Source organism: Chinchilla lanigera, unplaced genomic scaffold (assembly GCF_000276665.1).
Source record: "Chinchilla lanigera isolate Chin_1 unplaced genomic scaffold, ChiLan1.0 scaffold00013, whole genome shotgun sequence".
NCBI classification, from domain to species: Eukaryota; Metazoa; Chordata; class Mammalia; order Rodentia; family Chinchillidae; genus Chinchilla; species Chinchilla lanigera.
In genome coordinates this window covers 19,314,706-19,336,662 of record NW_004955414.1, presented here as the reverse complement: position 1 = coordinate 19,336,662, position 21,957 = coordinate 19,314,706, and the positions used below count along the sequence as shown (strand labels likewise).

The following is a 21,957-nucleotide window of genomic DNA, read 5'->3' as shown; positions in this document are numbered from 1 at the left end:
TCAGATCCTGTACATCTACCTTCCCAGCTTATTTCTGGCCTGTCCCTTTTTCCCCCACCACCCAGTAAAGATGAATTTCATTGGTCTTGTGAAAGATGTCCTCTAACCCCCCTGCCACTGAGTATCCTCTCTGATGCCTTCCCACTTGAGCAGTTCTCACAGCTTTCCTTGTCTTTCCCTTCTGTTTTTCTCTAGTTCTACAGTGAGTCGGGCATGCCTACCAAACACCTCTCTGACAGCGTGTGCGCTGTGTGTGGACAGCAGATCTTCGTGGACGTCAGTGAGGAGGGCATCATCGAGAACACCTACAGGCTGTCCTGCAATCATGTGTATCCTGCTTTCAGCACCTTGGCCACATTTCTCCTGTGGCCAGCTCTGATCAGGGAGGGAAGGAGTTGGTTGCGACCCTAGGCGTGCCATCCATTTTTGGGCAAAAGGGCAGCACAAGGGCAGCAAATACAGCCTTCCGCACCCATTCTCACAGCTGGAGCCCTCATGTATAGATAGTGGCTATAGATGACCTAGGCCAAAGAGAGCCTGAGGCTGCAGCTGGTGAGGCTGTGCTAGCTAACCCAAGAGTGGGTGTCACAAGGAAAGAGGATTCTCTAATGGATTCCCTCAGTTTAGAGTCAAGCCCCTGAGTAATGCTTCCAAAATTTATCATGTATCTCTCAGCTCCCATGCCATGCCTGCATTGGGAGATCGATGTGCTGTCTCCATTTTGCCCTGTTAACAACCCTATAATGTGCAGTCATTGTTCTCACTCTACATGTGAAGAAACAGGTTCTGAGAAAAGGATTCGCCCAAAATTACAAGGTTGGTAAGAAATGAAGCCAGGATTTGACCTTTCTCCAGAACTGGCCCACAAGCACCTCGTGGATCGGCGTGGGGACGGGGCTGCATCCTCACTTCCCACCATTTCCCTTGACGCGTGGTGCTCAGATTCCACGAGTTCTGTATCCGTGGCTGGTGCATTGTGGGAAAGAAGCAGACGTGTCCCTACTGCAAAGAGAAGGTGGACCTGAAGAGGATGTTTAGCAATCCGTATCCTTTGCCCGGGTTGTTGTTGGGAGTGGGCGGTGGGAAGAAGCGACTGGCCAGTGTGACCTGTGTCTGGGGCTCTCGGGGCCTCTCTTACTTCCAGCCTGGAGCACACCTGCTTTCAATTTGGCGTCTGTTCTGGGGAAATGTGGGTGTGACGCGGTGAGGACAGGCAGCTCAGCTTTCGGTCGCAGGTTGATAGCGGTAGCAGCTGCTGTTTACTCTTCGCTCCCTGTGTGTGGCTGGCGCTGTGTTAAGTACTTCACTGACATGCGCTCATTCAGTTCCCTGGCAGCTTTAGGACCTGGATAATACCCTCACTTTACAAATTTAACAGTTTAGAGGTTGGGAAGCTTACGTAAGGTTACTTAACTAAGGCGTGCTCTGTTACCGTGACAGGCAGCTAGGGATCAGCTCTGCGCGGGCAGGCCCTGCGAGGCTTGGGCGTAGCTGAGGGACCCCCATCCCCATCCACTTTCAGTGCAGAGCTGTGCTCCTCTGAGCCACTGCTTCCTGCCCAGCCAGCCCATGCCATTCTCTTGCTCCTGTGTGTGTGCCCACCACTTCTCTGGCCCCACCTTCACTTCCCACGAGGCCCAGGACCCAGCGTTCTCCCGTCTTCTTTCCAAGCTGCCCTTTCTCCGCAGTTCCTGTCCTCCTTTTTTCCATACACTAGCTGGGCTGCACAGGGGACTGGTGTTCCCAGTACTCTCCACACCCTGAACAGGGCATTCTGGCTTCTGCACTTTCGGCTTTCCTGCTTCATTCCTTTGAGGGCCTCATTCAAGGACAGCTGTAATTCCATGGCCACCCTGAGGCTTGGGCTTCCGTTAGCTCTCAGAGAACTGGGCCAGGCTGAGCTTTCTGATGCCCTGAAAGGGTCTCTCACGGCTTCAGGGGCTTGTCGCTGAGCTCTCAGAGATGGCACCCCCAGGACCCCCTCCAGACCCTTGCCCAGCATTTAGGTATATGTCGCTGCCCAGGGCCGCTTGGCCGCAGTAGGACCTGGCGCTCAGTACTCTGGAGGGGCCGCCTCAGAGCCTTTGCCAGGCGACCCCTTGTGATCAAGCCCCTTTGTCCCTGCTGCCTTTTGGTTCTGAGGACATCAACCCCTTTCTAGACAGAAAAGCCTCAGTTCTGGACGTAAGAACCTTCAGGGCTACCTCATTCCCCTCTGCCTCCTCGCAGCCCTTGTCCTGGGCACATTTATAGGGAATCTAAATCCCAAGCTGCGTCGTCTCACAGCTGGTGGCCTATCTTAGAGAAAGTGTCACGTGAGGCCCTCTGTGTGCTGGTCACAGCTCTTTCCCCTCTCGTGTCCTTCCTGTCTGTCGTAGCGGTGCCTCTGTCTGCCTTCCCCCGTTCTCCGGGCCCAGCCCTTCACCCCACATGGACTGCTGCAGAGAGGCTGGGTCACCGTCTCTCCTGTGGGCTTTTGAGCTTCCAGAGAGTGTGGGCAGACCCAGGAGGGCCTGGGAACCCCCGCCCCAGTGCTAGACAAACTCAGCAGCTCTTGCACATGGCCTCTGATCCTTAACACCCTGACAGCTGGGAGAGGCCTCACGTCATGTATGGGCAGCTGCTGGATTGGCTTCGATACTTGGTAGCCTGGCAGCCTGTCATCATTGGCCTGGTGCAGGGCATCAACTACATCCTGGGCCTGGAATAGTCGGGAAGTTGCATCAGTGGAGAACCCACCCTGCCCACTATGGACCTCAGGGCGCTCTCCCCGCTGCCCACAAAGACCCGGGTGGGAAAGACTCAAAAGGGTGCTTGGGCCACTCAGGACCCCCCGGCTGTGTCTGGCCTGGGGAGGGATATGATGGAGAGCCAGCCAGTGGGGCTGTCAGCAGTGGGGGGGCTTTTTAAAAGAAAACTATTTTGATGAATATATTTAAAAAACCTTTTTTTTATTGTGGAACACAGGAGTTGCCCCCTCCAGGCTTCGCCCTGCCTGAGCAGGCTGGGAGTAGAGCCTTGACAGTTTTGGTTTAGAGGAGCCTTCGCACCTTTGGTTGAGAGCATTGGTGGATTCTCAGGTAGCGGAGGGCCTCAGTACACCCACCCCACTTCCTTTCCGTCTGCGGGGCTCGAGCTGGGGCCACTCAGTGTGGAAGAGCTGAAGAGCTTAGACTGGTGGCAGAGAGGAGCACTGAGGGGTGAGGTGTCTTCCCTCCTGCCCCTCTGGGGTGTAGGATGAGTGCTCTGTTTGCGTCTGGCTCCTCAGGAGACATTGGCCAGGAGCTAAGGGCTGGGTGAGGCATTGGAAGCTTCATCAGTGACGTCCTCAACAAGGGCAGTCCTGGGGCCTCGGTGTGTGTGGGACAACGGGAAGAATCAGCAACGTGGAGAATCTGCCCCTGAGCAGGGCTGAGGTCAGCCAGAAATAGAGGCTATCTATACATATTTGGGCTGAGGGGACAACCTTTAGCAGCAATGACAGAGTCTGTTGTGCAAACTAATCCTTTGGCTTGAAAGTGATGATGTGCCAAAGGCCACTCTATGTATCACTTCCTTCCTGAAAGCCCAAGGGGGAGTGTGTTCGTGTGTGTGAGTGCGCACGCGCACATGCACGGATGGCAGGACTAGCTGTCACAGTCTGTTTCTCCAGTCAGCAGACAGTGACTTTGCCCTGGAAGCGAGCAGGGGATTCCCAGCCCGGTGACCTCTGCGCGAGCTTCTTCATTCCTAGGCTCCTCCTGCACCTCGCCGGGAAGGGTAGGTGGGTGGGAAGAAGGCCCTAGGTCTCAAGTATAGGTTCTGAAAAGGGGCTTCCAGGCGGGCCTCAGCCTTGTCCTGGGCGTTCTGAAGAGAGTGGGAGGGCTGTGGGCACTGGGTTTCTAGGGCATTGGGCCCAGCAGGGCTCCCGCTTGGAGGCCAGTGAGAAGCCAGCAGGGTCTCGTCACTTGTCCGAATAAAGCTCCATGAGCTGGGTTGGAAAGCTGAACGCTATTTCGCTTCTCTTCTTTCCACCTCTTTCTTTGGGGTCCCCAGGGCTGTCTTGGTTCTGCTGCCCGCACCTAAGGACCGGGGCCTGGCGGCCGCCGCCACCACTATTACTGTCACTCCCTTCCAGCACTCCGGGGAGCGGGGGAGGCCAGGGACAAGGAGCTCCGGGCGGCACCACCGGGTCAGTGCCATTCTCTGCCACAGGTTCCCTGCCCGAGGTACTGCACTGCTCTTGCCACCTGTGGGCTGTCCTCAGGGAGGAGAATCAGGACTGGTCAAAGGGCCTAGAGATCACCCTTCTTTCACTTCTGTCTCCACATCCCACGTGAAACCTGTGAGAAGCCGAGGCCGGGGCGTTCATGCATAGCAGACCCAAATGCACAGCCCTGCACGGGCCTGGGCTGCGCTCCATGGCCGTCCTGGGCCCTTTCCCTGCCACCCACCCACCCCTCAGGGCGCTGTCGCGGAAACCCTTGCCTTGCTTCTGGACCTCACTGCTGGAAATGCTGGGGTTCCTAGGGAGTTTCCCCTTCAGCCTGGGAGCCTGTGGGGTGGGAGGTAAGGGAGGAACTGAGAGGACCAGGAATGTGAGCTAGACACCTAGAGCGCAGAATGGCACTTTCACACTCTTGTGTCTAAATTTTTAATGTACCCTTCAAGCCTGGTCCATCTCCTGGCCTCCCTGGCTCTCATCATCAGCCCTGCCCTCCTGATAACAAAAATCGCAAACCAGACGCACAGCTCTTGTCCCCAGATACTGACCAGCCCTGAGAGTGAGCCTGCCTGGTCCTGGCCCTTGCAGAGCAGCCCTAGTTCTGTTCCCTTGGGGACCAGATTGGTGCACTTAGGCGGCCTGTGCGGGCCTGGAGCCGGTGCGGGCCCGCTGTCTCGTCTCTCAGTAGCTCCTTCTACACTTTTAGGGCCAGCTTTCAGCTTCGGGTCCTGCGAATGGGGTGGCACACAGGGCTGGTCACGGCTGCACTGAAAGCCCCCAGAAGGAGCTTCTGAAAAATAGGGCTCTATAGGGTCTCTTGGGAGCTAGGACTTGGGGTCAGGACCTGCTGGTGACCCTAGACCTATAGCTCTAGCCCAACCAGGAAAGAGCAGTGCTTGTGGGTGTGATGGTGGCTGCTGGTGATGCAGCTTATTTTGGGTCTTGGGGCTGGAAGGAGTAGGGAGTCTGAGGGTATCGATGGCTGATGTGGCACAGCCTCAAATGGTCACAGTGATGGAGCGCTGGGTCCCAGTGCCTAGGAATGCCATCCGCTTGACTATCAGTGTGAATGTGCTCACAGGGAAACAAGGTGCGGCTCTAAAGACTGGAGGGGGTGTCAGTCCTGATCCTTGGCCAAGCGAAAACTGATCTTTGACTGACTCACCTAGTTCATCCTCTAGGTGCCCGAGGGGTGGGGTGAGAGATCCCACCCCGTTTGGTATGCGGAGCTGAGGGGCCTGGGAATGAACAGGATGGCTCCTGGCCACTGTGAGCATGAACTGAAGAAGATGCAGCAGCCGTCCTGTCAGTGCCTGCTCTGAATTCCCTGGTTAAAGCAAAAGTGAAAGTGAGCCCAGTATGGTGACACAAGCCTGCAATCCCTGCTACTCCAGAGGCTGAAGCAGGGGGATTGCAAGTTTGACGCCAGCCTAAGATCCTGTCCCAAAACTTAAAAACTGAGGGCTAGGGCTGTATCTCAACTTAGTGAGCTCCTGTTCTAAAACGAAAAGTGAGGGCTGGAGATGTAGCTTGATGGTAGAGTGCTTGCCTAATGTGTGAGACCCTGGGCTCGATCCCCAGTATGGCAGGGGAGGTAAAAGAAAGATAAAAGTGAAAATGGTGAAATGGGAAGTGAGCAGTACTTCCCCAGAAGGCATTTGCTGCATCCCGCCCTTCCCAGAAGGAGCTCAGTACAGTGGAGAGAGCCTCACCTGCTTGTGTAGTCAGGTAAGTCCCTGGCCCTCCCTTGGGCCTTTTCCCATCGCTGATGAAGTGGTCAGACTGGGCGAGGCAACCACTGAACTAATAAGCCCTGGGGTGTGGGAAGCTGTTGTTCTGGCCTGTGCTGGAGGCCTGTGCTCGGGACGTGGTGTGACATGCAGGCAAAATAAACAGAAGTGCCTGACAGCCACTGAGTGTTCAGACCTCTGGGAAAATGGGGTAGTAGTTGACTTCCCCCTTTCTCTGGCTGAGAGGAAGTCAAGTCACAGATATATAGAGCCGGGCTTGCCAGCTGCTGACACAGGCATCAAGACCATGGGGCAGAACAGGACACCAGGTAGGACGCGGGGCTGTGCGTGGGTGGGGTGGTGTGGGGTCTGAAGAGTGGAGTGATAGGGTAGCTCTGTCTTCACTCTGCTGAGCTTGACAGTGTGCTGTGCGTCCGGCCTCTCACTGCTGTAACCCCCTCTGCTCTAACAGAGCACAGGTACCATCTGTGCCGGGGATCGGGGGGCCGAGCCCTGCCCTGTGAAGCCTCCACCGGTTCCCTTCCCAGCTTCTCTGTCCTCTGCTCAGAAGGCTGAAGGGTCAGGGCTCAGAGGCCTCTGATTCCTGTCCAGAGCCCAAGAATCTCTGGGCTGGAATTAATTTTTTTTTTTTGTCTTTTGGAGACAGGGTCTCCCTGTGCAGTTCAGGCTGGACTTGAGCTCACTTTGTAGCCCAGGCTGGTCTCGAACTTGCAGTGATCCTCCTGTTGCAGCCTCCCAAGCACTGGGATTACAGGCGTGCGCTACCATGCTGGCTTGGACTTAGACTGTTAATTAGGCATTGACACTCTTTGCTCAAGATAGGAGTTGAGATATGAGCATTACCAGGCGACTCAGTCACCTGCTGACCTCTGTGACTGTCCTTTCCTCAGACTCCTCCTCTTGGTGGGTCCTGCTTCTGTGTTCCCACACCGTCACTCTCCTGGCCAGAGCCGCACCTACATGTCAGACCATCACAGTGGCCACTGCCTCAGCCGGGATCTCAAAGGACCCCTGCCCTTCCTCACCCTTGGCACTCCCAACAGCTGAGCCGTGCCCAGCACTGCAGGTGACCTGGCCAGAGGTGGAAGTGCCACTAAGTAAGGAGCAATTACGATGGGAGCCCAGGACAGGTTGGGGGTGGGTTGACTCTGACGTGCACCTCCTACCATCTGTGCATCAGCCCTGGGCCAGGTGGCTGAGCACTCGCTGAGCTCCCTTCAACCCAGTGTCATGGGTATGAGGTCAGGACCCAGCTCCCAAGATGGTTCCCGTCAAAGGAGACTCAGACAGGAGAGGTGATCACAGACATCCGAGGGCCTCAGCGGCACTGTTCTCAAAGGTCAGCCCTCTGCCTAGGGCCTGCCTGTCTCTGGCCATCTTGGGAGCATCAGGCTCCCTTTGAGCTGGGCTTGTAGAATCAGGCCGAGCACTAGGAAAGGTTATCTGGAGGAAAAGGCTCAGAAGCTGAACCACCACATGAAGCGAGGCCCTTTCCCCACATTCCCTGTGTGCAGGCCCTAGGCCTCAGGCCTCTGTACTTTCCCTTTAACAGACTCCTGCTCAAGTGGAGTGCCCCATGGTACTGCAGGCTGTGGTGGGTGAGCAGGGCAGCAGGGTGGGCCTGTTCTAGAGGAGAGCTAACAGCAGTGTGTCCCTAGATGGAACGCTGACCTTGTCCTGTATGGCCTGCAGCCGCTTCTCTCACTTCAGCATCCTCTATTGGCTGGGCAATGGCTCCTTCATCGAGCACCTCCCCGGCCGGCTGAGGGAGTGCAGCACCAGGTGAGGGGCGCAGCAGACCAGAGCTGGAGGGAGGCCTCGCCCTGCAGCTCTCACCACCTTTCCTTTCCTGCTGCAGCCATGAGCAGGGCCGCGGGAGCACAGGAACCTGGCTTTGGAAGGCCCTAGTGCTGGAGGAGCTGAGCCCTGCCCTTCGAAGCACCAACTTCTCCTGTGTGTTCGTGGACCCCGGACAGGTTGTCCAGCATCACATTCTCCCGGCCCAGCTCTGGGTGAGGAAGAAGGGGAGGCCTCCAGGGACGGGAGGAGCTCTGCCTCTATGTGGGAGGAAAGGGTGGATGCTGCCAGGGAAGCCAATAAGCTGATGCCCACCACTGCCCAAGGCCACCCTGAAGTGTAAGCGAAAAGGAACTGGGCACTGGCAGGGGAGCACGGCCTGCAGAAAGGTGACCAGATGTCCCTCCACTCAGCTCTGAATCCTATCTGCCTCCACTTCCCCAAGATGGGCTGAAGACCAACCTGCTCTCAACAAGCCCTGCCTTCCTGCCACAGCCCAGGGTCCCTGCCACCCACATCAGCAGGGTCAGGAGTCGGCACAGGCCAGCAACAGTACGACCCCGAGCAGAGCCCGGGGCCTGCCTCCAGGGGCCAGTCTCCAACAGTGGCAGGCTGTGCAGGCGAGCAGCCCCTTTCCATCTGCCTAGAAAAACCACGTTAACTGTCCTCTACCTGTCCCTTTGCTGTCCTGCTCAGAAACCTCGAGACCTGTCAGTGCCCTAGCCCAGCACACACAGGCCCCACCCGTATTCCCACCATGACTTCCCACAGGTCTGCAAGGCCTACAAGGCCCCTTATTCCTGGACAGCTCCCCTTTGTTCACATGGTCCCCTCTTCCTCACCATCCCAACAGAAGGACCCTGAAGGCGGAAGAGATGTCCACCCTCTGCACTGATGCCTTTGTTCACATGGTCCCCTCTTCACCATCCCAACAGGAGGACCCTGAAGGCGGAAGAGACGTCCACCCTCTGCACTGACGCACACTACATTTTCCTCACCGAGTGGCTGTTTCTGATCCCCACGGTGTCTGTCGTTCTCAGTAGGGCCTGCAGTGGGGCCTCATAAAAGGATTTGATGGAGGCACCTGGGTATTTGCTCAGTCATTTAGGCCTCATTCCACTCACAGGAACCGTGCCCCTCCCAGGAGGGAGGATGGTACAGAGATTGCCACTTAAGAGCCAAAGACAAACCAGACTCAGGGGAACTTGGGTCCTCAAAAAAAGAAAATACCAGCCCACAGTTCTCAGAAACTGAGCTAGAAATGGGTTATGGGAAGATCCCAGGGAAAACGGTCCCCCAAAGGATGAGAGCAGCAAGGTGGTCTGAATACTCCTTGGGGACAAAGGTAGGCTTAAAAGAGCCTGCATTTCCCGCCTTCTGTTGTGTAGATCAAAGCAGCTCAACACTCCAGGGAGAAAAATAGACTTTATTTACAAGTAATAACATTTTAGAAAAGATCCATCCCTGACCCTTAAAAACCTTCCCATTACTCCAGATCCCACCCCAGTGCAGGTCTGGGGAAGGTGGGGTATGAGCTGCTATTGAAGGCTGCCCCCCGCCCCGAGATCCAGGACCCATCTGTCCTGCCATCCTCCGGGCAGCTGTGCCCTTGGGTGGAAGGGAGGCAGGATGGGCTCACACCAGGTCATGCCTGGTCCTGGCCTTCAAAAGCAAGGGCCTCTGCTAGGCTGAGCCACCAGCTGCAGGAACCAGAGCCTGCTCCTCCAGTGGTCCCTTCTAGATCCAGAGGCTGAGAGGAAGACTGGCTGGGCCCAAGGATCCAGCCACTCATAGCCAGCCTCAAATCTGGTTATGATGGAGAAGTGACTTAGCTCCACGATCAGATCAGGAGGCAAGGTAGGGAGAGGGTCCCATACAGTCCAAGCTCCAAGCCTCCTGGGCCAGCTCTGAGAACGTGCCAGAGAAGGCACCAGTGAAGGTCCAGGTACCAGGCCAGGGTGTGGGTAGGCATCACTGTCTCTAGGGGTTTGGCCACCATTGGCCTGAGAGCTGAGAAGGCACTGAGAGGGACAGAAGGAAAGGGACCAGGCGAGGTCAGCATTGGGAACACAGGTGGGGCCATCACTGGTAGTGGCCCTTTAGTGCTTTGCCTGAAAGAGACGAGAGACAGTCACATGGCTAGCTAGGCCTTGTTCCGCACCCCTTGATGGATCCCTTTGTGAACCTCGGACACGTCTAGCTTCAGGCTGCCAGTGGCTGGCCAGGCCTAAGCATCTCTCGATGCTCTCCGAGGGAATGGGGTCACCTGTCTCCTCTCTTCAGTAATTACAAGCTGCTAACCAGACAAGGGGACACTTCCAGCGGCCTGGCTTGGCCCTGCCTTGGATGCTGCCCCATGGGCGATCTGGGGGTACCATGCTTTCACTGGATTTCCCTTTCCCCTCCCTGCCAGTGCGCCTACCTTGCCCTTGGCCCGAGGAGTGGCAGTGGCGGCACTGGTGGTGGAGGTGCCGATGCGCGGAGAGCGGCGAGTTCCACTGCGGGTGTTGGGGGAGGCCTTGGCTGGGGCCTTCTTTGAGGCTCCTCGCCGAAGAAGACTGTTCCCTAGCTTCTTAGGTGTGTTGAGGATGCTGAAAGCCATTGACTGGCGCCGGTCAGCCTGTGGAGTGGGGGCGGCGTCAGGGGGAAGTCTACTGCTGTCCTCCCAGGCCAGCCTGCTGCTCCGGGGCTCTGCCGGGAAGGCTCCATTGTCCCCTTCCACCCTGGCCTAACCTGCTTGAGAACAGCTGGAGCTGCTTTCTTCTGGGTCTCAGTAGTGCTCTGTTTGCGCCCTTCATGTCGGTCCCGGGGGGTTATAGGGCGTGGGAAACAGCTGGTGGCCTTCTTAGACTATAGGGAAGAAGACATCACATCCCAGGCCACATGCTTTGGCTTCTCTGGGCTGAGCAGTTGACAGTCAGCCTGCTTCCCTCCCCAGCTCAGCCAAGGGCCCCCTTCCCCACAGTCCTGTCCCCCACAGCCCTTAGAGAGAAACTTCCCACTTTCTAGATTTGTGAGTGGGCACTGTGCTGGATAAAACAGAACAGACGCCTGCAGTCACCCACCTCAGGGGTGCCAGGACCCTGGTGTGTCTCTGAGGACACCCGTTTACGCTGCTGCCGAGTGGTGATGCCAGCGCCCTCAGCGATCTGGGCTGGCTGCATGCTGGCTCGGCGCAGGGTCTCCCGAGGGTCTCCGGTTTTCATCTCCTCATCTGTGATGGTGGCCAGGCCAAGGGAGGGCTGTGTGGGCGGAAGCAGCAGTCAGTACACCGCGCTGTATGGAGACGAGCAGGAACAGCTGCCTTAGATCTTTCCTCATGCCTAACAAACACCTGGAGGAGCCGGACCCTTCCTACGTTAAAGGGCCCCCCTTCCTGGCCTACCTACACCCTGAATGAACAGCCAGCAGTCCCGGGCAGACTCCTCTCCAAGCTGCTGGCTGTTTCACTTGGAAAGCTGAGGTCACCCTGCTCAGCAGGCCAGAGACCCAGGCACTAGTGCTCAGGCTCCTTCAGCACTGAGGGGAGAAGCCCCGGAGGAGGGGGCTGGGCTCACCCTGGACTCCAGGGGATAGCAGGTCTTCAAGTGCGGCGGGCATACTCGGTTGCGTTGCTGCAGCTCTGCAATCCGGTTCCAGTCGTCCAGCTGCTCAGGCTCATCCTGGCAAGTGCCCATGTAGAAGCTGTTCCTTCCTGGAGAGGGCAGGGGCATTGGAAGAAATGGGGCTGGAGCTGGCAGGCTGCCCACTGGCCCTGGGATCTTGCCAGACTTTGCTGCCGACCCTGCCTTTCTCCTAACCCAGGGACTGTTAAGCTTTGTACCAGTCCTGCTCTGCTTCCGTGCTGCAGGCACAGCAGCGGGGGCGCATAGACGTCTCCTGGCAGAGGTTGGAAGAGGTCACAGCCAACCAAAGTACTACGTCTTACTGACCCACCGAGGGGAGAGAATCTAAACGAAAGCCATGCAAGGGGCCTGGCCAGCATCCCATCACCAGCTGAGAACTGACAGGTGTTACTTCCATGCCAGGCATCTCAGGCCCTTTATGTGAGTATCCCAAGTTCAAAGTAGCTCGCACAGCCCTAGAAGGACAGGTAAGGCCCTGAGACTACAGGGAGGAGGGATGTTTTTGCAGGAAGCCAGCCCAGGTTTTTAAAAGCTTGTCTCTTCTCTGGGCCAGGACCAGTTCCAGTCAAATTTCTGGCTGTAGTTAAATCCCTACAGTTCCCTCACCTGGTGGGGCGCCACTGGACACCCCAGCTTGGGAGCGGCGAGTAGAGCTGCGAGTGGTGGGCCGGTAGCCGGGCAGGCTGAGCAGAGCCGAGTTACCATCATCAGGAGAGCCCAGGCGTGCTAGAGACTGGGTAGAGGAGGTGGCTCGCAGGCTGGCCTGGGAAGCAGGGGCAGACTGTGTGCTATAGAAAGATGAATTGGCGCTGTCTGGCTCCTCCACGTCTAGCTTCTGGAAGACAGAGGAGTTGTTGCAGGGATTAGGGGTCCCTGACAGTATAAAGCCATCTCCCAGGCCCACCCCGAACTGCTCAGACCCCGTAGCATGGGTGGGTGTCTTCCCACACTAGTGGGCAAGGATCCCAAGCGCGTGTGTCTCCAAATGGGCCTTACTGCCCAACGCCCTCACGCGATGCTACGACTGTCAATACTCTTCTATTTTGTTCCTGAAGTCTACTAACAGTACTTGGAGGGAGGAAAGGTAAAAGTTAGCTCATTTCAGAGGTGACCTATAAAGTAGTGAGGTGACTAACCCCAAATCACACAGCTACAAGTGGCTGAGCTGGAGCTAGAACCCATGCCTCCTAAGCTAAGCCATCAGGCTGAGCTACAGCCTCCATGTCCCTCAGTCCGAGGTTCCAGGGGTCCCAGCCATCTTCCACAATTTCTCCAGCTTTTTGGTAGCGGACAGCACCTCACACAAAGAGGCCCTCCATGCTACAGCACACGCACCTCACAGCACAGGCACCTCCCTTTCCTCTTCTTCCTCCCAGAGATGAAAACAAGGGAAAGAGCACTAAGCCTGGCATTAGTCTGCTAGGCAGCTTGGTTGCGACTTGCCCCTATTCATACCCTTCCGCCTGCACACCACCACCGCCACTCATGGGAGGATAGTAGCCTTCCAGTCAGAAGACAGGCTAATTCCTACACTGCCTTTCCCACACACGAGGCCCTGAGCAAGTCACTGCCTCGAGATCTCAGATCTTTCCCATCTGTACCAAGTGGCAGGCTGGTCATCCCTGCCTGTACCTGAGGACCTGATGCAAAGATGCTTTGTGAGGAAGTGTGCATTACTACCCCACAGCCCCATTCCCAGCAGCCTGACCTTGGTCATGGTGATGTTGATGATTTGTGTGGTACGCCTGCGAGCGGAGCGTGTCTTACGGCCTGAGTCCAGGAAGGCTTCCCCCAGGGAGTCCAGGCTGCTCTCCAGGGGGGCCTGGCCCCGAGCAGGGATGGGGGTGAAATAGAGACTCTCCAAGGATTCTACCTTGGGGGGAAGGCGCTGGGAGATGGGTGAGGCTGGCTCTCCAGGGACGCTGGTGCCATCTGGCTGGGTACGAGGCAGCTTGCTGTGGAAAAGGAACTTGCTGAGGTAAGGCCCTTGGGGCTGGAAGCATTTTGTCTATCCCTCTGCAGCAAATGATCATTTTCTACACTTACTACATGCAGCTGCAGTCAAACACCCCATCTCTGACTTTCCAAAGAGCCCTTGACCTGGGCCTTCTGTAGCAGTACCAGCTCTCCAAGCCAACATCCAGTAGGGTGGACATCTCGAAAGAACAGGTCCCAAACTAAGGCCGTCTGTCTGTTCTTCCTGTATCTCTTATTTAAGTAAGTAGGTGTCCCCTTGCAAACTTTCCTAGCCATGAACATGGGTGTGGGTGTCTCCCAGCCAAGTCCAATCCAATCACCACGCCTCCGGGTGCCACAACCCTTTGGGTGCCTATATCCTTCCTCAGGCAGGCTCATCTCCTCTCACCTAGACTTAGAACGCAGAAGAGGGGTGGCAAGCAAGGACTTGGGCCAGGCTGCCGAGGTTCAAACCCCAGCTGCATTACTATATGCCCCAGTTCTATCTGTTAAAGGAGATATAATAAACAAAACCTACTTCATAGGGTTATTGGGGCAGAAATGAAGTAGTTATAATTGCTCTAAGTGCTTAGAACAGTGGCATATAATAAGTGCAATGTAAGTATTTAATAAATACAACGTACGGGTTTTCAGTCTTAACTTACATTGGCTATCAGAAAAACCTTTCTAAAATGCAAATCCAGCCATGTACTACTGCTCAATTTCAGTCCCTCTGAGGTTCCTCGGTACAAGTGTAAACGCAGCCTCCAAGTGGTCATCCAGGCAGCCTGGGCCCTTGGGTCCTCCCTCCCGGCCACCTGTTCCAGCCCAGCCAGGCTCCTCAGCCACTGCTCACACATCTGCCCACTGGCACACACACCTGCAGATTCTTTCAAGACTCAGCTGGAACGACAGCCTCTACTGCCTGTCTTGCCCACTCCCCCTGTGCCCTCACCGGAAAATCTGCCATCACAACTCTGAGCTTTCTTTGTTCTCCAAGAATAAACTTCCAGGGGGGGCAAAGGGATTGCATCTTACTCTTCTAGCCCAGTGCCTACAGTACAGCCTGGAGAGCAGGTGCTCAGTGAGCAGCAGACTCGGTGTGGGGAGGCCTCCTGACCTGGTGATGCTGAGTGGGGTCCCCTCCTCACAGCTCAGATCAAGGCTGTCGATACTCAAGTCCAGCTGGGGTTTAGCATGGAGCTCGCGGCTCTTTAAGGCATCAGATGCCACCTGGAATTTGCCCAGCTCTCGAAGCTGCTGGTCTGCATGGGCAACCTGGGAAGGAGCAGCGGAAAGTCTAAGGCAGGGGTGGCTCAGAGAGGAGGGCACAGGGGTCCAACAGAACAGGGCTGAGGCCAATCTGCTTAGTCAGGTGCTTACCTGTGCCTCCAGGCTGCGCACCTGGACAGTGAGGTGGCGGCAGTTCTGCTCGGCCTCCTTGGTCTTTAGCCCAGCCTGCTGCAGCTCCCGTCCCAGCCGTTCAGCTTCAGCCCGCAGCTCCTTGTTCTCCTTCTGCAGCTGCTCCAGGCCCTGCAGCTGCTCCTGCAATTCTTGGTTCTGCTGCTTTTTGGCATCATAATGTGTCTTAGCTTTCTCCATCTGTATAGGCAGACAGGGTGGGTGGGCAGGGCAGAGCCTGTAGGGCAGGCAGGGTGAGGGGCAGACTGGGCCCGTGCTGGGATCCTTACCTGCAGCTTGTAATGCTCAGCTGCCTGCTCCTTCTGGCTCAGCTGCGCCTGCAGCTCATTCAGCTGGGCCTGGAGGCGCTGCACTTCCTGCTGGCTCTCACCTCCCTGGGCCTGGAAAGCCTGAGAATGGCAATGAGGGAGAGCAGGCTGGCTGCAGCACTCAAAGCACTGACCTGCGTGAGCCACGTGGGCCCCATAGCTGTTTCAGACTCCTGCATATTCTCTGAGGGTGCTCAGGCGTCCTCTCTCCCCAAGTATACTCACTCAACCATGGTCCCCTGAAACAGCACACAGCCTCCATGGCTTTCTGCAGAAGCTCTCCTGACCAGCTCATGCCATCTGCTAGCTCTGACTGAGACGACAGCCCTGTCTTTACTGTCTTTGAAACCGGGCCCAGTCATCTCATACTCTCCATATGCACTCTCCCTAAGGAGGAAGAGAAGCTGACCCCCAGAGGTCACCTGGACACAGATCATAGTGCCAGGCACTTGCACGTGAGCTCTGTGACCAGGAACTCGTCTCTCCTCCGAACACTTTGTGAAGTAATTTTATCCTTATTCCAGAGATGAAACTAAGTTCAGACCTTTAAGCAAACTGACCAAATTCACAGGGACTGTGGCAAAGTAAGAATGGAACTTGGTCCACCTAACTCCAGAGCTGGTGAGGTCTCTGGTGCCAGCAAGCCACCTACCCAGACCCTAACTCCTTGTGAGTAGCCTGTGTCCCTCTATCCCACAATGGCAGCGAAGGCTTGCAGTGGATAGGAGCATCACACCCTTGTCTCTCCTACAGCTCCCAGCTCAGGGCAGGCCCCCAGAAGGAGCAAAAGAAATGTGTTTATTATGCACTCAGACCTGGAGCAGTGCATATGGAAAAAACAAAAAATTGAAGTTGTGAGCTCCCACCAACACCTGCGGCACCCCAGGGCTTCAGTGAACCCCAAAGGCACTAGTGCCCCATTCTTTTGCCTGAATAAAGGCTGCAAAAATACTAGAGCAAAGAAGGTGACAAAATTTAAAGCAGTGAAAATATTAACTGCATTATAATCACTGATGCTACTGACATTCACCCCTTGAGCCCAGACCACCTAGGTAGGTACTATTCTGCAGAGCTTTCTGGGATGCTGGAACATTTATACAGCAGGGGAAATGTGGCTAGTACAATTTAACACTGAATTTTAAAATATAATTTAAATTTAAAGAATCTCAGGTGACTAGCAGCTGTAATGGATAATGAAAGTCTAGAAGAACAGAAACCTGGTCTTCCCTCAAGAGCTCCCAGAATTACAGGCAGGGGCTTCCAAATCATGCGGAGGCTACGGACCACCAGGCACACAGGATGCCCCTCCTCTTACTCCACCATCCCTCATAGCCCAGGCGCTTACAGAACACTTTCCTCCCACATTCCCACTCTGAGGCAGCCAGAGGCCAGGCCCACCCCCCAAGTTGTCCCACCTTGAGCTTTTGCTGCTGCACCTTGCTGGCTTGGTCATAGTCAGCCAGCTTCTTACTCAGCTCTTCCACCTGGGGAGAGGAGACGAGACAGCCAGACTCAAGAGACTTGTCCCAGGAAGTCAGGATGAACCAGAGGTTTCCCTGGACCAATCACCCCAGTATTCCTAAGAGAAACTCAAGCCCTTTCTCCAGCCTCTAGTTAGGGAATGGCCTGCTATATAGGCTGCAGGGCCATAGTGAGGTAGCCACACACAGATGCTGCCAGGGCACCTGCCTGGACTTGTTCCACCCTCAGCTTGGAGCCACGAGAATCACCAGGGCTGACTGCGGAGCTGCCACCTTCCCACTACCCTGCGGCAGCCACTGCTCCCTGGCCCTAAGCTTCCCAGAATACCTAGTACTTCCTAGGTATTTCAGACTAGGGCAGGAACAGAGGCCCTGAACGGGTGCTCTAGCAGACATGTTCAGTAGATACCCAACCCTGCCGCCTCCCAGAAACCACCAAAGCAAAAGCCCCAATGCCCAGACCTCTCCCAGTCTTACAGGACATTAGGCTGAGGCTAGCGGTGTGGCTGCTGTGGTTAGCATCGTGGGGACAGATTGCTGGAAGACGAGAGCAGGGGCAGCACGTGTCCCACACCACCCCCTCCTCAGTTCCACAAAGAGGAAAGGCGAAAAAGGAAGGGGCAACAGGGATAGTACAGCCACAAGCACCCTGGCTCTTCCAGGCATTCTGAGGCTCAAGCAGGACCAGGCAAGGAGAGAGAAGCACGGGCTCCATTGCTAACTGTTTGCTTTGCAATTTGACTGTGCCCATCACCTCTGGCTTCTTGGAAGAGGTGACAGGAAGAAGGGAGGAACCAATTCTTCCACAGGTGATTGGGAAGCGAGACGCTGGAGGGGTGTTCTTACTAAACACCAGCTCTGTAGCCATGATGTCTCAGAAGCACAGTGAGATCCTTGAGAGGGTGGCAGCCAGACCGTGGGACCCCTTCTGTTCTCCACCCTGGCCGTCTGCTCCAGGCACCACCACACGGTGCTCTAGGTTAAAGCCTCAGAAGATGCTGGGCAGGTGTCCTGAGCCCATCACCCTCCATAGCCTGAGGGTTGCCTTGCATGTTACCTTTATGGTTTCAACAGATCCATACTCTGTGGGAAGGAGGGTGCTGTGATAAACCAGGCTCACAAGGAACTCTGCTATTCCTCTAGAAACAGGACTTCAGAGGTTTTGGAATTGCAAGATTGTCTGTCCCTGTGCTACCCCTGGTCCCTGACAGGCAGATAAGAGAAAGTGCAGACAAAAAAAAAAAAAAAAGTGCAGAAAGATGGAGAGGCCGACCTGGGATGACTAGGACGAGGCCCAAGAGAGGCCCAAGGCACCAAACTCCTGGGCAGCATGGGCCCGGGTTCCGTGGCGCGACCCTGCCCCCTTCACAAACAGTTCACAACGGGAGCCGGCGGAGGAAAGCTGCAGCTGGGGTCATGCACGGACACTGGTCACCGCTTAAGCAGCCAGCTTTTATCAAGGACCCCAGGCATTACCTGCTTAGTCTGCTCTCTCTGAAATATCTCTAGCTGCTCCACCTGTGCGTGGGGGAGGAGCAATGGAGAGAGTGAGATGGGGGCCGCACGGCAGCCTGCTGGCTGCCTGATTCCTTCCCCGGGCGCTACAAGGGGTCAGCTTAAAATGCCACTTCTGCTGCTGCTCGTCTTCAGCAGCTGCTGGGGACTCCAGTGCAGGTGTGCCTCTGCGCTGGGCTGGCAGCTCTCACAGCCTCGAGGGAAGGGGGAGGCCACTGATATTTTCTTTAGGACAAGAGGGGCAATGGACTTAAACTCCACCAGCCACCTCTTTTTGTAGCCACCCGGGGACAAGGGAGAGCAAGACACATCACAGTGTAGAAGGAATGTCCACCTCAGAACCCCAAGAAGCAACGTCCCCACTTTCTCTGGATCTCTGGGGTGTGGTAGAACTGGACACCTTACCTGGGCAGTGAGTTTCTGCCTTTCTTCCTGGAACCGCTGCCTTTCCTCCAGGACCTTCACTTTGGCACCCTCGTACTTGGCAGTCATCACCTCCAGCTCCCGGGTAGCGCTCTGTGCTTCCTGCTGCATCTCAGCCAGACGAGTCTCCGCATCAGCACGCACAGCTGCCAACTCTTGGACATACTTCTCCCGGGCCTGGTCCAGCTCCACCTCCAGAAACTGCCGGCCAAGGCTGGCACGCTCCCCGAGCCCCCGGTTCTCCTCTGCCAGCAGCCCATGAGCCTTCTTCAGCATGCTCAGCTGCTCTGCATAGCTGGCCTTCTCCGCCCGCAGCTGCTGGGCTGCTCGCTCCTGCTCAGCCACCTTCTGCCGCAGGGGCACCAGCTCCCCAAGCTCCCGCTGGGCCCGAAGCAGCTCCGCCCGCAGCCCACCAGCTGCCTGCTTGCTCTGCTCCAGCTCCTCTCTGTGGCGCTTGTCGGCAGCTGCCTGCTCAGCCTGCAGCTGCTGGCAGAGGTGCTTGGCAGGCAGCAGCTCACTCACCAGGGCCTGTGTGCTGGTGTGCTCCAGCTGCAGTGCAGAGAGGGCCTGTTCCTTCTGGAAGAACTTCTCTTGCCATGCCTTCAATTCTTGGCCCAGCTCCTCGGCTCGCTCTGCCTGCGAGGCCAGCTCCTGCCGCAGGTTCTCTGAAGCCGAGCGCTGTTTCTCTACTTCCTCCCGGAGGCTCTGCACCTCCTCGCGGAGAGCGGAGCTACGTTCTGCAGCTCTGGCACTGTTGCTGGCTGTCTCTGCCTGGAGCAAACGCAGCCTCTCTTCCAGCTTCTGGCTCTTCTCTGACTCGGCTATAACCAGCCGCTTCAACTCCTTGCTCTCCCCTTCCTTCTCCAGGACCTGGCGGTTCAGGATGGACACTTCCTCCTCCAAACTGCTAATGAGGCTGCTTTTTCTCTCGGCCTCCTGCTGGCCCCGGGCCACCTGGGCCTTCCACTCCTCCTCAGCCTTGCTATGGTCTTGGGCCTTGGCTCGGAGGGCGGCCAGCTCCCTCTGGGCTGAGTCTGAGGCAGCCTGCCTGTGCCCCAGCTCCCGGACCTTCTCCTCTAACTGGTGCTGCAGAGCCTCCAAGATCCTGTCCTGCTCCAAACGGGTGGCGCGCTCCGACTCTAGACCACGAGCCAGGCTGTCGGCCTCCTCCTGCCACTGCAGGCACTGCTGCTCCAGCTTGCTCACCTCTGCCTGCAGCACCTCCTGCTCAGGGCCTGGTGCCTCTGTCTTTCCAGCAGCCTCAGACTGGGTTCCCATGCCTGACGCGTTCTCTCCACCGGCCATCCCTGCTGACTGCTGGTGTTCCTTTTCCTTCTTAGCCAACTGTGCCTTTAGCTGCTCCACAGTCTGCTGAAGCTCCCTCAGCTCCGTTCTTTGGACTGCCTCCTGCTCACGAAGCTTGCTCAGCTCCTGCTCTTTGCCCTCCTTTTCCGTCAGGGCACGGGACAGCGCCTCTTGCAGGGCAGCAAACTCCACTCGCTGTTCGTTGAGCGTGTTCTGCAGCCTCATCTCAAGCTCTGCTTTGGCTGCCTTCTCCAGGACCAGGTCAGCTTGGGCCTGGCCCCGCTCCTGGGTTAGCCGTGCCACCTCCCTCTCCTGCTGCCCACGCTCCTCCTGCTGCTGGCCCTGGCTCTCCATCAATGCTGCCCGCAGCTTCTCCAGCTCAGTGCCCATTTGCTCTGCCTCCCGCTCCATGGCTCGAAGCGCTGCCTGTGTGCTGTAGGGCTGCTGTCCCAGCCACTCAGACTCTCTGTCTCTGGCCCTCGGGGGCTCCTTGAGTAGTTCACGGGGGGCTGTCTCCTGCTGCTCACCTGCCTTGCGCACCAGGGCCTCTAGACGGGCCACTTCCTTGCTGGTGGCAGCCATCTTCTCCTGCAGAGTGGAGAGGTCATCTGCCAGCTTCTGGGCCCTGTCCTCTTTCTCCTGGACCTGCTGAATAGCTCTATCAAGGCTTGCATGGAGCTGGGCTAGCTCACTCTGCTGCTGGCCTATCTGGAGCTCACTGTGGGCCTCTATCCCTGCCATCTTCTCCTTTGTCTCCTGCAGCTCCCGGCAGGTCTTCTCATACTCTTCCTTCAGGGTCGTCAGCTGTTCCTGCAGACCAAGTTGGGCCAGCCCTTGCTGGCTATCTTCGCATTGCCTCCGCCAGGTTTTAACTTCCTTGACGAGCAGATCAACCTCCTTCTCAGCGAGGCTCTTGGAGGTTCTGGCCTTTGCCAGCTCCTGTTTCAGGGCTTTGGCCTCCGCCTGATGGGTCTCCCTAAGCTGCTGTAACTGTATGCCCAGCCCCCTGCGCTTCGCCTTCTCTTCTTCCAGCTCCTTCTGTTCCTGCTTATGTTGTTCTGCAAGGCTTCGGGACTCTGCCTCCATTTCAGAGATACAGCGCTGCTGCTCTTCCAGGGCAGCTGCAGCTCTGGATTTCTCCTCTTCGAGGCTGCCCTTGGTGATCCTCAAGGATTCCTCAAGGGCCTGGAGCTGCTCCTGGAGCTGGGCCTTCTCCTGGGCTACACTTTCTCTCTCAGTTGCTTTCTGCTGCTCAGCCTTCAGCTGGGCCTCTAATGTTGCCACCTGGGCCTCAGCCTCACGCTGCTCCTGGTGGGCTGCCTCAATGCTGGCGTGGAGTTCCTCCACTTTTTGGCTCAGCTCTGCTTTCTCCTTCTGGACCTGGGTCACTGAGTCTTGGGCACTGTCCTGGGCTTTATTAGCAGCCTGAAGTTGCTGTTGCAGAATCTCCAACTTGGCAGCCTCCTCCTTCTTCAATGTCTCCAGCTGCTGGCAAGCTGCATCCCGCTCCCGCAAGGAGGCCTCGTGTGCCTTGGCGGCAATGGCCAGTTCCTGGGCGTGGTCCTGCCTGCTGCTCTCCAGCTTCTTGGCTGCCTCTTCCAACTCCTGCTCCTTCTGCTTCAGGCTGCCATTGAGCTGCTCTACTTGCTGGCGGAGGCCCTGGGAGGCCTGTTCTTGCTGTTGGAGCGTCTGTACTAGCTGGGCCTGCTCCTTTTGGGCCTGCTGCTTTAGGCCAGTCAGTTCTTGATCCTGCTGCTGGAGGGTGGCATTGAGTGTAGTGAGTTCTGCAGTCAGAGAGGCCACCTCAGCACTCAGCTTGGCACCCTGAGCCTGAGAGGCCTGCTCCAGCTCCTCCTTGGCCTGGCTCAGGTTGGAGACGGAGCTCTGCAGGTCGGCAATCACACTGGCCAGTTGCTGCTTTTCTTCTTCAAAGCGGCTCCGCTCAGCCAGCAGCTGGGCTTCCTTCTGAACCTGCTTACTCTCCAGCGTTTCCACCCTGGCTTGGAGCTGGGTGTTATTTGTAGCAAGAGTGGCTGCCTCTTGCTTCAGCGTTTCCAGCTGGTGGGACAAATAGAGACAAAAAAGAGACCAATAGGGATAAGCATGATTCTCTCCATCACCACATCCTCTGGGAACCAAGGAGGGACAGGAACCAACCCTAACACACAG

General features: G+C 56.7%; 3 protein-coding genes across 10 annotated transcripts in view; 2 read left to right on the top strand and 1 right to left on the bottom strand.

Annotated features, from left to right (window-relative positions):
- Rnf121 (ring finger protein 121) overlaps positions 1-3,993 on the top strand; it is a 91,042-nt gene extending 87,049 nt beyond the window's left edge. The window contains exons 6-8 of the mRNA XM_005380019.2: positions 196-329; positions 943-1,044; positions 2,590-3,993. Coding sequence (XP_005380076.1) covers positions 196-329; positions 943-1,044; positions 2,590-2,710 — 357 coding nt within the window. The 3' untranslated portion in view covers positions 2,711-3,993. The remainder of the gene's footprint in view (positions 1-195; positions 330-942; positions 1,045-2,589) is intronic.
- Positions 3,994-4,085: 92 nt separating this feature from the next.
- Il18bp (interleukin 18 binding protein) lies at positions 4,086-8,835 on the top strand. 3 transcript variants are annotated; one of them, XM_005380020.2, is made up of 5 exons: positions 4,086-6,263; positions 6,846-7,052; positions 7,614-7,737; positions 7,814-7,967; positions 8,688-8,835. In XM_005380020.2, exons 1-5 carry the CDS (start codon positions 5,822-5,824, stop codon positions 8,727-8,729), a joined length of 969 nt encoding a protein of 322 aa, XP_005380077.1. In that variant the 5' UTR covers positions 4,086-5,821; the 3' UTR covers positions 8,730-8,835. The 3 variants fall into 3 exon arrangements, with proteins under 3 accessions (XP_005380077.1, XP_005380078.1, XP_005380079.1); XM_005380021.2 differs by having other exon boundaries at positions 8,606-8,835; XM_005380022.2 differs by lacking the exon at positions 8,688-8,835 and adding an exon at positions 8,166-8,361.
- Positions 8,836-9,158: 323 nt separating this feature from the next.
- Numa1 (nuclear mitotic apparatus protein 1) overlaps positions 9,159-21,957 on the bottom strand; it is a 75,314-nt gene continuing 62,515 nt past the window's right edge. For 3 of the 6 annotated variants that reach the window (XM_005380008.2, XM_005380011.2, XM_013511818.1), the window contains 13 exons: positions 18,466-21,846; positions 18,022-18,063; positions 16,480-16,548; positions 15,026-15,145; positions 14,718-14,936; positions 14,455-14,612; positions 13,087-13,333; positions 11,985-12,213; positions 11,310-11,446; positions 10,818-10,994; positions 10,486-10,602; positions 10,175-10,372; positions 9,159-9,863 (listed from right to left, as the gene is read on the bottom strand). In XM_005380008.2, the coding sequence (XP_005380065.1) occupies positions 9,852-9,863; positions 10,175-10,372; positions 10,486-10,602; positions 10,818-10,994; positions 11,310-11,446; positions 11,985-12,213; positions 13,087-13,333; positions 14,455-14,612; positions 14,718-14,936; positions 15,026-15,145; positions 16,480-16,548; positions 18,022-18,063; positions 18,466-21,846 (5,106 nt within the window). In that variant the 3' untranslated portion in view covers positions 9,159-9,851. The remainder of the gene's footprint in view (positions 9,864-10,174; positions 10,373-10,485; positions 10,603-10,817; positions 10,995-11,309; positions 11,447-11,984; positions 12,214-13,086; positions 13,334-14,454; positions 14,613-14,717; positions 14,937-15,025; positions 15,146-16,479; positions 16,549-18,021; positions 18,064-18,465; positions 21,847-21,957) is intronic. The other 3 variants (XM_005380010.2, XM_005380013.2, XM_005380014.2) reach the window with 2 other exon arrangements.